The 16,697-nt window shown below is 41.9% G+C and overlaps 1 protein-coding gene across 1 annotated transcript; it reads right to left on the reverse strand.

Moving 5' to 3' along the window:
* Window positions 1-1,734: 1,734 nt before the first annotated feature.
* Window positions 1,735-16,475, reverse strand: bsk146 (brain specific kinase 146). Its single transcript, XM_085283721.1, has 5 exons — window positions 16,257-16,475; window positions 8,082-8,332; window positions 7,207-7,409; window positions 6,892-7,083; window positions 1,735-6,810 (listed from the first exon to the last, which is right to left on the reverse strand). Exons 2-5 carry the CDS (start codon window positions 8,251-8,253, stop codon window positions 6,037-6,039), a joined length of 1,341 nt encoding a protein of 446 aa, XP_085139847.1. The 5' UTR covers window positions 8,254-8,332; window positions 16,257-16,475; the 3' UTR covers window positions 1,735-6,036.
* Window positions 16,476-16,697: the final 222 nt, after the last annotated feature.

The following is a 16,697-nucleotide window of genomic DNA, read 5'->3' on the forward strand; positions in this document are numbered from 1 at the left end:
AAAGAAGGGCTACAATGCAGTTTGCCATTCTCTTAACTCTGTTTTCTTGTTTGACTGCCTTTTGACTTTTTATTTCATTTTTCCTTTGAAGTCCATTCTATTCAGTTTCAATTCAATTTTATTTATACAGTGCCAAATCACAACAACAGTCGCCTCAAGGTGCTTTATATTTTAAGGCTTCAGTAATACAAAGAAAACAGAGAAAACCCCAACAATCATATGACCCTCTATGAGCAAGAACTTTGGCACCAGTGAGAAGGAAAAACTCCTTTTTAACAGGAAGAAACCTCCGGCAGCACCAGGCTCAGAGAGGGGCGGCCATCTGCGGTTGACCGGCTGGGGGGAGAAAGGAAGACAGGGCAAAAGCACGCTGTGGAAGAGAGCCAGATATTAATAACAACTAATAACTGAATAAAGAATGGTGTATCAGTATCAGTCTGATTCCAAGTATTTGCTGGGATCAGAGTGGTTTGATATTTTCAAGAAAATTGATTAGTTACAATGTCCTAGAGGGGCGGGAAAAGAACAACAATTATCAAAAATGAAAATAAAGTACACGGTTAGTGTCTGAGTAACCCACGGCAGTGCCCCAGCATGCACAACTGTGAAACTGAGGCAACTAAATTCAGCTGTCACCCACTGTGGTTACACAGCTGTTCTTTTCCAACGTCATTATGTTCATTTCCACTTAGTGAATAAGAAGTAAAGGGCCTGCTAATTTTCTTTATGTTGTATCAGTTTAAATGTTTGCTGTATGTACAGGAAAAATGCAAAAAAGTCATTTATATACAACAAGTGTTCTTCGACTGCACTGGGGTACGACAGGTTAAAGCAACTTTTTGCTAAACTATAAAACAAACGCTCTTTACTGTGATTTTTAGTAAAAAATTGAAGGTCACAAGCTAATTCATCATTAGCTGCATACTATCAGGCGTCTATGGCCTCGTTAGGCTTAAATATTAGAAGTTAGTTACTGTGTCAGCTCCCTGAATCCAGAATTGAATTTAAAGTCCTCCTCCTGATATACAGAGGCATAATTCACCATCATGTCTTAACGATCGTCATATTAAATGGCAGAAACAATTCTGTGCATGATTCTCCTCTTATCTGCTTTGGTGCAAATAATTTTTTTTTAACTTACTTTGAAAAATCCTGGTAAACATGATTGAACCTTTGCCTCGCGGTTGATAATTAAAGGGTTCGCCTTAAAACTGGTGCATTAACTAAAATCTGAAATTATTCTTCTGAATTATACTTGGACACTGTACTCAGCATTTACGTTTCTATGGAAACATTGTAACATATATCCAAAATACTTTACTAGCAGCATATACCTTTATTCAAAATATTTTGTGGTTTCAACTCATACAATACTAGAAGTAATTTATCTACTATTCTTGTTTTATTCATTTATAAATTTCAGTGCACTATATGAACATCATTAACCTGAGCCCCCATATTAAAATTTAAAATTAAACCTTTCCTGCCAGAGGTCTCTTCCTGCTAAAAGGAAGTTCTTTTCCCCCACCATCACCAAGTGCCTATTCACAGGTTACCATGGAGTGTTGAAGTTACTTATTTCTTCTTGGTTATAAAATTTGTCCACATTCTTTACGGTATTATGTGCCCCTAAAGATTCCCTTGTGTAAATGCGATTACATAATTTCACCTGTATGAAATTCAATTGCATAACAAAGAACTCTTGGGAGGGGAAAAACAAGAAAAATGCAAATATCACTCGAACAAGAATTCTTATTTTATTGACTAAATCTCAGCTTACAGGAAGACAGTTGTATTGCAAAGACAGAACCGGGTACAAGTTCTAGTGCTGTGGTCATCTACTCACTAAAACTCCACAAAAACCATGATGCTTTGAAATACAGCTATGTCACCGGACAGAAAGACACTGGAACGCCATTACAGCACGTCACAATATGAATAGGATGAGGAGGCAGCGGTGGCTGACTCAGACGCTGGGAGGGATCAAGGGGAAGGTGGCGTATGACAAATGCACATCTCACTTTCTAGTTTTGTGTCACTCATCTTCTCTCCCAGCTTGTGAACGGATGTGTCCTCGTCTGCAGCGTACTGTATACTGCACTGGTATTTCATCTGAGCACAGTGCTTGTACCACAAGTTCTAGTGAATCATTTACTATCTTAAAATTATTCTGATAGGAAACTACAGCAGTACGGGGCGTGTCTTTCAAAATAAAGATTTACTTTTTGGTATTTTGATATTCTGTGTTTTGCTTGCTAACTCATAAAACAGGGACTGCAACTGATCATCATTCATTCATTAGAAATAACATCCTGTTGGCTAATTGTCTATAACTAACAACAGCAGTTACTTTGGATTGTTAGGTTAGACTGGAGGTTTGGGTATAATGTTTTATAAGACAACGTGATAAAAAGTCAAATTTTCTGTTTTAAAGAATGTTGGCAAGACGATGCTAAAACATCTGACTTTACCAATAGCTCTGTCTCCACTATCAAAATGTTAGCTAGCTAATTTAGCTACGGATGGTTCCATGCTTGGAAAAAAGAAGCAAGGCTAAAGAAGAAAATTGAATATTTCAATTTCAAAATACGCGACATAATTAAAATTTTACTTGTGTAAAAAGCAACATCAGGCTATTCTTACATTAGGGGTATGATAAGCTAATGTTGATCTCTTTACTAATGCAAGAGAATAATTCAGAAAAATCAAGCTGAATGACACCAAACTAAGACAGCTTAAAAACACTGAATTCAGGGGTTGTTTGACACAGATGAAAAAAATCCCGGATCCTGTTTGCTAAACACAATTTTCAAAACTCAACTGCCTACATAGCATAAAAGTAAAGGGAACCTTTTATTCATTTTCATGTCTTTGTCATAAACATACTGTTACAGTGTTAGATACTCATATTAATGATGCTTAGATAGTGAGGTCTTTGGATGTATAATGCCTGTGAGCTGAAAACTACCTTAAAACTTGTTTTAAACACTCAGGTTCTGATAGCTACCCTTGGATCAATATGATGTCACGAGAGGGAGGTGATATACTCAATACAGTCATCCCAGGAACATAGCTTTAGCTGCAGACACTGTCATCCCACCTGTCTGCTATTCAAACCTTCTGTTTACAATCGGCAGCCAATCAGAAGAAAGTTGTCTTAGAGGGGAGGAGCTAAAGTAGCTCGTTTCAGTTTAAAATAAATAAAAATTACTTTGAAAGGAGCAGAATAGGTCCCCTTTAGTTATAGCAAATCTAAACTTAGCTTAAAGGAAAATGAAATATTGTAGAGCAGCACGAGAGCCTGTGTAGCCCAGAATGTGCCAAAGAAACAAAGGCTCTATTAGGGCCATTTTTTGTGTTTGAAATGAGGTGAAAGCCACCAGAAGTTGTATTGAGCTGCTGGCAATCTGCAGTCTTATCATTTAATATCACCGAGCCCTACGTACTGGCCCTTTTACAGAAATAGTATTAAAGGTGGCCATGGTGTCCATGTCTGAAAAGTGAAACCATTAAAGAGGTGCTTTAAACCCAAACTGTTTATACTGACCACCAGGCGATGATCCCTGTGGCTAAAATAGGAATTCCAGCCATGTGTGGTAAATGGAAAAAAACATCATTCGTTTCACTTTGCAAATTTTTGTCAGAAAAGCGAATTATGGAGGCCATGCTCATTGGCCAGTGACTTGTGACTGACAAAACGCATAACATGGCTTCATAGTCAGATCCACCTCTGGCTTGACACATCTGCTTTCCAAGCAAGAGCAAAGTGGTGACGCTGAAAACACAAATTCACAAACCAATCAATAATAATGTCTACACTACTGGGAGACTGGTTTGGTGTCGGCTCTTTTTTACGTAACAAGAATTGTCAATAAAACCTCCCACGTGTCTCTATTTACAAGAATCCTCACGTTGCTTATCGTTGCACGTTGCCATGGGTGCTTCAAGCACGTCACGTTTATTTGGGAAGAGCGCGAATGTTGAAAGATGGTTTCGGAGTGAACGCTGCAAAGGAACAATGACGCGATGAGGTAATGTGGCTTCATACGGTCATGCCAGTGTGGGATGTGCTTGGGCTCGCACGGTTTACTCCGCACAGCACAGCGCTGCTTGAAGTTGACAGATGGGGAGCAGTGTCCGCATCAGGATCGTCCTTTGTTCTGAATCAGGAGGCTGCCGATGAGGTCAGAGATTGTCACAAGATGCAGTTATTTACTCTCTCGCTGATCCAACGCATCATGCGGAGGGGCTGAGCTGGTCCTCTGTCAGATCCGAGCTGAGGCTACTGACGTGTTGTTTGTCACCGGTACACTAACTACAACTATAGAGTGCTACAGCCTGTGACGGGATAAACACTGAGCAGTTTTTCACAAGAGGGCTTTAGCACATACAGTTTCATGCAGTTTATGTCTGAAAAGCAACACAGAGAACATCCATTCACACACTACGCATGATCCACCCCCCCAAAGAAAAATAATTCAATTGATATTCATGAAGTCAAAAAGGAATGGATTAGTTTTGTTGTTGTTTTTTAAATCCAAAAGCAAAACATTTAAGTCCCTACATTTGATTCAAATTCAAATCTCTCGCTCTGTCTTCATGCTTAGCTTTTTTTTAGTTCCTGAAGGTGGTGAGATGAGCACACAACATTAATAGCATTACAAATACATCACACTGGATAGAAACTAAGTAAGTATATTCAGATTTTTTTTCTTTTAGCCCTAGGATGTCTCAAGAGGTCATAACAGCAATATTCACTCTGGGACATGATGCAAGAAATTGTGCTACTGCAAAAAAAAATCACATCACAACATTTTACCTTTTTTTTCCCTCCTAAAGCCAGTTCAGATTCGAAGTTTGAATTACTCGTCATGCAGTTTATAAAAAGTGACTCTTGAGTGTTTGCTTTTTTCCCCCTGCACTTAATTGGAACAGATCATTTTTCTTTTTCAGACAAAGTTTAAAAGAAAACACATTTTTAAGTGAAGGTCTGGATGAAAACGTGAGCAAAGCAGACAGATCTTTTTCTTGTTCTCTTTTGGAAAAAACGCTTCAAAGGAACATCATACAAACGGAATTTCAGGAGTGAGTAGAAAAAAGTCTTCCAACTGTGAAGTAGATATGTTCATGGTGAAGAGCAGAGACATCGCACGCATTCGCTCCATCTAGTCTGAGATGAAGGAAAGCTGTAGATCATCTCACATAATGCGCAAGTATTCAGTATGTACAGCAGCATACCACACCTGTTACACAGCTATACCTCAACACCATATCACAATGCTGAGTCGAATGGGAAACAAAGAGAGCTACCTTACAAAAAAATAGAAAAAATAGATTGTGTAGTCTTTTTTTTTTCTTCTTTTTTTAAAGATTCAAATAAATAATAAAATTCTCAAAGAAATATTAAACTACTTGTTTTAGATTCAAACGCACGGCGACGCACACGGACACATTCACACTTTCATATTCTTGTTACAAGTAAAACACTGAAACCACGGCTCAGTCAGTCTTTTTATCTTGTAAGGTGTTAGCTTGAGCTCTGTTTCGGTCAAAAACACGAATCTTTTGTCCCTTGGCTTCTTAAAAAAAACTTCTTATCAGTGTTGAAGAGATCACGAGGAGTTCTGCCCAACTCCTGCTGACTTTTTTATCTTTTTATGTTATTTTAATTCATTTTTTTTGCTGCAAGTATTGCTTTAAGGAATATATTTTGGTCTTCTTGTCAGATCGATTTAGTGGTGAAATCTCTAATGTAGCGTTTTTTTCTTCATTTTTCTACACTTGCATTTTGAACGTGTCCTTGAATTCCAAGTGTTAAAACAGGACATTCGACCAATCATGAGGAATGTGTGCGTTCTACAAAGACGTCCTCGGAAGTCCTCCGGCGCGTGTGTGTCTGCGCTCTTCCTTTCCCACAATGTTTAAAACAGGAGACGTGTTAGTGCTTTGTTATCGCTTTGTTTCTTTTCCCATGCATGAACATCTACGTGGTTGGATGAGAGGTATAAAAGTGTGTGCCGGTGAGCCCTGACATGCTCAGACGCAGATTTCTATGGGTGTCGGCACTAGCATGCGGCCGCCAGGTGAGCCGTTTTCTCGGGGCATTCGATCGTAGCTGTTGGTGGATGACACGGAGCTGTTGGTGGAGACGGACACGAAATGGTGGCCCCCGCCGGGTTCCATCATCCCTCCTTTGGCCCCGCTGCCTCCGCTCCCCCTCTTCACCGCCACTGGCAACATGGGAGAGAGGGGCGACACTGGGGAGCGAGGTGACAGAGTCTGCTGCTTCATCCTCTCCACGAGATGCTCCTCGTCTTCTTCCCCGGACGATGATGACGAGATTGTGCCGTCCACCTCCCCACGGACTCCTCCTCCACCTCCTCCGCCGCCGCCGCCTCCGCCGCCTCCGCCACTAACTCTTTCGCCGCCACCTCCAGCAACCATGTTGCCGTTGTTGTTATCGTTCTCCGCGTCTAACATCCAGGAGTGGCTGAAGTACCCGAACACTTCTTTGACGGAGCAGCGGCGGTCCTGCTCCACCGATAGCAGGCGGCGGAACATGCGAAGGGCCTGCTCGGTGAAGCGCCTCCACTGCGACGGCACCGTGTTCGTCCTCCTCCTCTGCCAACGGATGAACTCCTGGTAGAAAGAGTCAGAGGGCAGAGCCTTCTCCCAAGGGAAGTTACCAGTCAGCATGCAGAACAGCAGCACACCGAAGGCCCAGACGTCAGTGCTGTAGTCCACGCAGAAGCCCTCGTGGCGGGACACATCGCAGAGCTCCGGAGCTGTGTAGGGGATGGTGCCGCTCACCTGGAGGGAAAACCCAACAGGTTACAGTCACTGGAGGAAACGTGCGAATATAAAAGCGTACAAAACTCAAACACTACTCACTCTTTTCACTGGTGAGCCAGCCCGGCGAGTCATTCCGAAGTCAGAGAGCTTGACCTTGCGGCACTCTCGGTCAAAGATGAGGATGTTTTCAGGCTTAATGTCCCGATGGACCAGCTTCTTACAGTGCAGGTAGTCCAGAGCGATGGCTACCTGGTGTACACAGCGCTTTGCTACTGTTTCAGGAAGACCGACCTTGAGGGCCAAAGAAAGGAAAAGCACTATTTTATTCAGGGGATTTTACAGTTTTAAGCCAACTTTCTTCTGACTGTGGATCAGTAATCATCTGTATTACTATCGTTATCTGCGAATCAGCACCTGTGGAGGAATTATATCGAAGAGGTCTCCCGCCACGGCGTACTCCTGTGCAAACACGTAGTACTCGTCGGTCTCGAAGGCGATGCCAAACATGTTGATGATGAAGGGGCACGGAGACAGGTACAGGGAGATGCTGTACTCCCGTAGAAAAGACTTCAGCTTGGTTGTCTTCTTCTTCAGGAACTTCAGTGCCATTTTTGTACCTTTTGGGAAAAATACAGATGTTTTTTTTACAGATGCACAAAAAACCCAGTTTTTGCATCACGACTTTACTGAGGTATTATTTTAAATTACTCACTTATTTAGATTTTGTTGAGGCTTAAAGTTAAACCCCTGTGCTGATTGGAGTGAACTGAAACTCTTTGAATTCAATTCAGCGTTATTTATGTCACTAAATCACAGCAACAGGGGCCTTAAGACGCTTTATATTGTTAGGTAAAGACAGAGAAAACCCCCGAAATCAGATGACCCCCTTCAAGCAAGCAATTGGTGACAGTGGAAAGGAAAAACTCCCTTTTAACAGGAAGAAACCTCCAGCAGAATTAGGCTCAGGGAGGCGCAGCCATCTGCCATGACCAGTTGGGGGTGTTGTCGTCTATCCAAGAAGACCGTGCTTGAGATTTCTGCTATTTTAATTATTAGTCTGTAACTTTTCACTAAGGAGGTTTCTGTCTGTACATTTATGAATGCAGTTATTTAACCAAGCTTGCAATTTAGCATTCCATCCACTAATCTAACTATTAACACTTCTGTCTAAACAAAGGGACATCTCATTAGGAGCCAAAAGCAAAATTACACTTAAGGTGCAGAGACCAAAACAAAAAGGTGACAGCGCAATCACTTAAGACGTCATGTACTCTGTGGTGGTCCCTTACCTCTGATCTTGTGAATGACCAGATCCACCTTGCCATAGGTTCCCTTGCCCAGCTCTCTGATCACCTCGTAGTACTTGTTGACCTCTAGTCTCTCCAAATTTTGGGCAGCAATCAGCTGCAGCTCATCCAGGATGTCCATGTTGGCTCGAGAAACCAGCGGAGAGGAGGTCATGGTGCAGACTGCTTCAGGGTGCAAAAAAAACTGACTCGGGTAGGACAGGAGCAGCAATAGCAGCTAACAGCTGGTGTCACTGTACAGAAAGAAGAGAGGAGAAACATTTTGAAAACTGCTTCATCCTTCTACTCTTCCTCATTTCAAGTACAACAAGTTGGCTGTGATAGGACGGGCACACGAAGAGAAAAACAGGCTCTCGTCCTCTTGTGGGACCAAAACAGGAGCATGTGATATGTGATGTTTGTGTTGCATTCCAAGGTCGGCAATGCACAGCACGCTGTCGACACCGGAGCTCACAGCGTGCTGCTCTGATCTGCAGTGTGATAGCCGCTGAAAATGCTAATTATCTGCAGTGAAGGCTTAAGTAATTCTAAATGCTACTCGCCAAGGGGGATACCAGAGCTGAGCTGTGAGCTGAGTCACACACACACACACACACACACACACACACACACACACACACACACACACACACACACACACACACACAGGCAGCCAATAACAGTCCTTTCTAGCAAATCCAATTCCTGCTGCAGTGTGATTATTCTTAGTGATTGCTTCCCTTTTTTCTCTTCCTGAGCGGCTGGACCTGCCAAGCACTGACCCTCACTGATCCAGGCGAATGTGGAGGAACTATAGGAGCGCGCGCACACACACACACACACACACACACACACACACACACACACACACACACACACACACACACACACACTCGTTACACAACCCGAGGTGCTGGAAAGCAGCCACTCTATATGAGCAGACACTTGGATTGGCTTTATATCTACAGCAGCCTCCTCATCATCAACACACTCGCCTGCCATTCCATGTACTTCACATATCTCATATTCTCCGCACACATCCACAGATGGATAACATTTCATTGCACAGTCTGGTTTTAGATGCAGAAAGTAACATTCAGTTGTATGCATCACAACGTTAAGTTGCCAACTATGTGATCAAACACACACACACGCAGCAATGTGCTACTTTACAGTTTTTTCTGAATGCTTAAACCCTAACTGTGATTCCTGTAGCACAATCTCTAAAACTATTCAGACTTATAGCAAAACCACTCACTGAGTTTGCAAAACTAAAAGCACAAAAACTGCTTTGCACTCAGTTTGCAATTTTGTAACACACACTTTGCAAAACTGTAGGCACAATTCACTGCACAACACTCAATTACCAAATTTCCAACACACTCCTAGCAAAAGTATACACATGTATGGCTATCATTAACACTAATTTGCCAACTGTCTGGCACACTTTCACATGTGAAAACTTTCTTAGATAATTCGTTCACTTTGCAATCAGCCTAAGCACTATAATACAGGTAAGCTGTGTGCGGAGTACAATGGAGGGAGCAGAAAGAGTGAGAAGTAGAGGAGGCCGAGGAAGAGGACGTGGAGGTGAAGAAGTAGGATGAAGAGGACGACAAGGACAAGGAGGAGCAAGAGGTTGACGAGGAGGGGGGAGAGGAAGATGAGGAGGGGGGAGAGGAAGGGTAGGAAGAGTAAGAAATAGAATTGCTGATGACATCAGAGCTACAATAGTGGACCATGTAATCAACCGTGGAATGACCCTGAGGGTAGCTGGCCAACGGGTCCAGCCTAACTCGAGCCGCTACACTGTAGCAAGTACCATAAGGACATCTTGAAATGAGAATCGGTTAGTATAGTCACTTCGCACAAAGATTTGTAGCACTGCCATATGCCAATGAGAAACACACCAATACCATTGATGTAAAAATACGGAAATTGTTACTTTACAGAATTGCTAGATGACCAGATGCTGGGGCAGAGGAAGCATGTTCACTGCAGACCAAGTAACCCATATAGTCATTATGGCGATTGCAAATAATCCTATACTTGGAAATAAACACTTGTGTTTGTTTTGATGTGTGTGAATAAACACCAGTACTTGAAGTTTGGATTCCTCTATGCTTATGGATCTATGACAGAAGTATGAGCTCAAACTGACATAGCCTACCTTGTGCACAGAGGAAGCAAAAGCCAGATGTGTTTTGTATTCATACCATCAGTGTGCAGTTGGCGCATTGTGTGCTTAGTAGATGATGGCTTGTGTGTACTGTTTGATACGGAAACACCATTTTTACGAAGGTGTGAAGAGTTAATCTAGCTGTGTTTGCTTTTGCAAGAGAACTACAATGTTTTGATTATTGGGTGACAGGTTTTCTTATTTGTGTGAAGAGTTTTGCAAAATTAGCCAATAGTTACAATAAATGTGCTTAAGCAATCAGAAAAAACTGTAAGTACCCCGTCGCCCCTCCACAGACCTCTGCGTTCTCTGTGGGAGTGTAATCTTTTTTGCGTGTGAAGCGGACAGGAAGAGAGGCTGACGGCAGCAGGTGAGGAGAGATGAGTCAGTTTGGGTGATAAATGGCAGTGCAGAGAGGATGTACTGTATCTCTCTCTCTCCTCTAAATAAAAGCTCTTGGGTGCATGTGATAAAAACACACATGCACAGGAGGGAGTTGTAAACAGAAGAGACCGTTTGTTTCTGCCGGGGATCAGAAGTGCTTACTGTAGCACTGCAGGATTGTGCCTCGTTCTTTTTCTGAGTGTGCGTTTGGCTCTGGTATGTTATCACGATAACATTCATAAACGTACAATGTATATTCAGTCAATAATAACTACTTAAAGCTGCAAATTCAACCAAGCTAGCTGTTTTGAGTGAAAACTGGGGCAGTAAATTTGAACTTTTCCATTTTTTTTCCATTTAGCTCCATCAAAAAGCGCTAAATAACTGAATAAACAGTTTAAACTGATTTTCCAATAACTAATTAATTATTTTACAACAAGAATTACAGTTATGAGTAAATAGTGATATAGTGATTTAAGTGTTGCTAACAGTGTTATCTCTCTGTAGATGAGGAACCCAGATAAGCCACAGATATTGACACTCTGCAATGCTTAGAGCTAATTAGCACCAGTTAGCAAGCGCTAATGAGTCCTAAAGATGCTAACAGCTACCACAAAGATGGAAAGGGATTGTATTTCTCACATTGTTGTAGTTCTATCCTTTATAATATAAAGTGCCACTGTTTGAATAAAACCAAACTAGATTTAAACATGCAAAAAGACGTGCTGTGGTGGTTTGTACCATCGCGTCACAGCAAGACGTTTCTGGGTTCAACTCCACGGGGCAGCTTGGACTTTTCTGGAGCTTTTTGGTTTCCCCCCACAGACATGCATGGTGAGTTAATGGGTGAATCAAATTTTTATCTAAATGGATAAAAAACTAAAGTTGTGGACGCAGTAAACATGTTGCAAAAAAGGAGGAAACATGCACACTATTTGGCACCAAGTGTATCTTCAGAAAAATGGGAATTACAGTGGCTGTGAAGATAGCACATATGACCCAGGCTGACAAAAAGGCCCAGTAATCATCTCCTGAACCCGTATCTATTAATGCCATTGTACTGGTTCAGTTGTCCAGCACAGTCTGCAGACCTTTAACGACTGGCTAATGTGATTTAACTTATTTCGTACCTCTTTACTCAGGACGCCCTGGAAAGCAATATTAATACTGAATTGATTTCTGCCTTAGGTCTGATGATCTTGACTAGATTGAGTCCCTAATCATTTTAAGCATAACCGGATTAACGCACTTCCACTGTGCTCGACCAATTCGTTTAATGGAGCCAAACTTCCAGCCCGATTTCATTAGGTGTACACAACCAGGAGAGAGCACGGAGCGAATTTCAGCTTTGAGAATAAACTGGTTTCATAAAATCAAAGTAAAAGGAAAATTTTGACAAGGTACAGCAGCTTGTGTGGTTAGTTGCAGCAGTGATCTTCAAACTGTTCCCACAGCTCTTATTAGCAGATCTAGAGCTTAAGTTTTTCCAGCTAGTATGTGCAAAAAAAAGTCTGTGATGTAGGTCAAGCTACAGTCTCAAAGTTCAGAAGATTCTGCATCTTTATATATTTAATATTCACATCAAGATGGTGTGTGCGTGTGTGTGTAGACCAGACAATCCCAGCATTCATCACACTCTGCCTTTATCTAACACACTGTTTTCAGGTCTTTTTTTCCTTTTCCAGCTTCTATAGACCTGTGTGTTTTTTGGCCTGCTGCTGTATGCGTGTGCTTTCGTTTACCACAGCTAAAACTGCATCTGTATTTTTATAGAAGCAGTAAGACTCGTGTAGCTCAGTGAGTCATCAGGCCAGGATAAATGTCGGCTCTCCGTGTGGAGGGGAAGTCTGCAGTCCCACTGCGTGAGTGCATCACATAGGCTCACCTTTAACAATAGAAACAACTCGATGCAAAAGCAGCTGCGTGTCGCAAGTGCTTTGCATCGCTGGTAGGAACAACTGCAGAGCAGCTGGATGGGTAAAATGAGATGATCAAAAGGGTTCAAATTTGGTATTTTCCCTGCAGCTCACGTTCAAATAATGCTGGGAAACTTTTCAGGATGAGGTGAAGGAGAATGGCAGCCTCTGTCTCACACCACTGTTGTTGTACTTTTTGGTGTTTAGGAGTATAAATACATAAACAGATGTATTAAGTTAGGGGCAACTGCATACCACATACTGTAAGTTTATACAAAGTTATCTAAGGTTGAAATAAGCCTTTCACATATTAATTATTTGTTGTAATCATCTTCAACATTCGCTCCACTACACATTATTATACACATTGTTCATTTTCCCCAAAGCATATCATTGATCTATTCATCTCAAAGCGAATTAATCGTCAACAATTGCTATAATTGTTTAATATTTAATAAATTATTCGACAAGCACAAATAAGAACCACACGCTGAGTCCAGTGTATTATTGTGAAAGGAATATTTCTGGTTCTTTTTATACAATGTGAAGATGCTAACCTGAGTCATGGTAAATTCAGATTGTCTGGTCTCTAGTTTGGGACAGTTTTATGCTAAACCTAAAAAGTCAGTTGACAGATTGATGCTTGTGTTAGTCCTCCTTTCCTGCAGACTGTTCTCTCCGACAGCCTGCAAAATTCAACGTTCTGGGAACAGACACAAAATACAGCATGTTCCTTTCAGCTGACCACATCCCCCCAGCCCTCCCCACTCGCTCAACACTGACCCTCTGTGCCACCAGGTTTAACACTCTGTGGAAACAGAGCAGCGACCAGGGGCCGCAGCTGACTAAATCCCAGACTGCTTATGCAACCAGCGGGCCGAGCCGGAGCACATTCGACGAGCCAAGGCAACGATCACAGCCACGTCCACCCCCACTGATGCAGCCGCGCTGCCCTCCAACAATAACAGCTTAATTTTTTTGCATTTCAGTGACTGTTTCTATTCTCCTGATAGATGTGCTGCAAAGAAACACATTCCTGCCTTCCACGTGAGAAACTGCAGCAACAAAAATATTTAGCCTTTAAATGTTCTGGACACGTTTGATTTGTCTTCTATTTATTGAAAAAAAGCTGCTGACTGCTGCACACGCACATAATCAAAGTGACTGTGTGTAAATGTGCACTGGCAGGGAGCAGAGGGAGGCCAGCAGCAAAACACCAGTCAGTGTGTGTGTGTGTGTGTGTGTGTGTGTGTGTGTGTGTGTGTGTGTGTGTGTGTGTGTGTGTGTGTGTGTGTGTGTGGAAAGTGAACAAAAACAGAATGTGGTTGCCAAAATCTCTAGTACCTACTTATATTACAGCTCCTCAGCAGTAGATATTTACACCTTAGTTTGATTTTACAGATTTTATTTAGAACGTTTTAAAGGCCTGAAATCAAAATCAAGCAAATTTTACTAATAAAATAAATAAATAATAATAATATTTTTAAAAGGGATCAAAAAGAACAGTAAATAATACAAATTGAAATACTAAAAGTAAAAGAGATGCACTTGGAGAAATTTAAAAAAATATATGTTGCTGGTTATTTTTGGAGTTTGGGGGACAAGAAAGCTCTGTCGCCTGTACGAGCCAGTTGGGAATTCTGAATTACTAGAAGGTGCTGATCGACAGACCTAAGTGAGAGGCATAGGACAACTAAAGGATTTGATAGTTAACGTAGGCGAGCCCGTGTAAACACTTACACGCAAGCAACAATATTTTAAAATGAATCCTGTACTTCCGAGGAAACCAGTGTAATAGTTTAAGAACGGGTGAAGCTTCCGTGTATCTTTCAGGAGTCTAGCAGCTGCAGTCTGAACCAGCTGCAGACATGTTTTAAGTGTTTTGCTCAACCCAACATATAATAACTTGTAGTAATCCAATCTAGATCATGAAAAGAAAGAAGTTTTTAACTATATTTAATATCTTAATTTGAGAAAGCTGGCTATAACAACTGCTGTGATCTGTCTAATTAAGGAGATGAATCAAAGATAACACTCAGACTTTAAACCTGAGGTTTAAGAAATGAGTCTCAAGATCTAAAGGGATAGTGAAAAATGTAACTGGCTGCTTATTCGCCACAGGAATCACTAAAATTTCAGTTTTACCATCACAGGGTTGAGAGACGGGTTTAAGAGGGAGGTAAATCTGGGTTTCATCTGCAAAAAAGTAGTAAGAAACATGATGGGTTTTTAAAAAAAAAATAAACCCAAAAGGTGTGTGTACAACTGAAGTGGAACCTTGAGGTACACCACTGGTTAAGGGGGTAGTTTTAGAAGAATAACTGCCAATGCTAATGGAAAACCACCTACAACTCAAATAAGACTTAAAACAGTTCAAAGCCATCCCACAAATAACAACACAATGAGTGTTCAAGATGTTGTAGTCCACTGTATCAAACACAGTGGTAAGATCCAGTAATATACGTACAGCATTAACTAGCATCAACAATAAACAGGAGATCACTGAAAACTCTTAACAGAGCAGATGCGATGAATTTGACTGAAAAACCTCACCAATATCATTGGTGCGTAAAACAGACGGCAGCAACAACTAGCTTAATTAGTATTTATGCTAACTAGGCTATATTCAGGGCTTCATCTTCATATTTAGCAAACAAAATTTAACTTGGTAATTGGATTTTTTAATCAAAATTGAATAAGGAAGATCTATCCTCTCAAAATCCTTATGGTAATACTGGTTATTTTCCATCTTCAACTAATTCAAATTCACCAGTCTTATCCATCAGTCGTCCTACCCGCATCTTCAAGCCAGTCAACCCAGTCCCTGTTCTTTAGAATCATTATTTAAACTCCTTCCCATCACCTCCTCATCTGGGTTATTCGGTCTACTTAAAGGTATGTGCTCACTCAGCTCTCCACCCGGCCCCTAGTTCAAGTTCAGCTGGCATCTCATCAACACAATATATAGGCACTGTGGATGAGCATTGAGGCATTGATTACATGATTTATCCAAAATAATGGCTTAGATCGGCTTGTATAGATTGGCTATAGGGCGTAACCCTTCATTTTTCTAAGCAAGTCCCCAAAATTGCCCAGTATAATCCAGCAAACATAGACAGCAGGTAGACCAGTCAGAATGTAAACATTCTGGTCTTGTATCATCCTCCAATCACTAAAGGCTTCAGCTTTCAGCAGGTCTGCATCGTCACCTGCAGTGTGTGTGCTCAGACAGCACTCACTGAAGGGACAACCACTGTCACTTTAGTGTAACAGAGCTTAGATAGCGGAAAGGAACAGACATGCATTAGCTCCTGCAGATACCTGACTGCCAACCCCCCTCCTCCACCCCTTCCTCCTCCTGCAAAAACACGGGATGCATAGTGGGGGTGAGGGAGGGCTTTTAGATGTTGTGTTGTGATCAATAATACAAATTCCACTACACAATCCGATACTGTAAACAACCTAAAATGCTTACAATCAATGATATTGTTGCTTGCTAGAGATCAATGACATTAGAAAATGTACATACAACATAGAGAAGAAATCACAGTTTTGTTTTCAGTGTGAACGCTGCTGTATGGCATTGGCCTAATGATGCACTGCATGCACACATCATAGCGGCACACACAGTAACGGAGCCTGGTCGGTCAGGGTGCAGGTGAGGATAAACGGTCAGCCCGGGTTTAATTCGCTACTCACCTTTCAGTTGATACCCATATGGAGACTGTGAAGTCCGCCCTGTCGGCCCAGGCTGCTACTGGTAAACACACAGTATGAGAGCACATACTAAGACCAGGTGAGCCCAGAGAAACGTCTGATATCGGTGTCCAGCGAGAAGCCTCCGAGCAGCGTCGGTGGATGTGGTGTCGAGCATCCTGCAGCCTCCTCCGGCTCTGCGTCCTATTGTCTCCGCATCGCTCTGTCCTCTAGGATGGGAGGAGAGCAGAGGCAGGGGAGGAGAGACAAAGCCCTCCCCCTCCTCGCTGGCCCGGCCAATCGCAGCGCTGCTCCGCTGGGAGCCGCCGCTGCTCGCTGTCTCCATACAGACTATGGTACATTCAGGGATGATGGGAAATCCACATTCTTCCAAATACAGTCAAATAAATAAATATGTTACCAACAGATAGCTTGAACTGGATA

The sequence above is a fragment of the Mchenga conophoros genome, linkage group LG8 (assembly GCF_057382185.1).
Source record: "Mchenga conophoros isolate Kocher_MC1m ecotype Shallow Benthic linkage group LG8, M_conophoros_male_GT1.1, whole genome shotgun sequence".
Taxonomy (NCBI): domain Eukaryota; kingdom Metazoa; phylum Chordata; class Actinopteri; order Cichliformes; family Cichlidae; genus Mchenga; species Mchenga conophoros.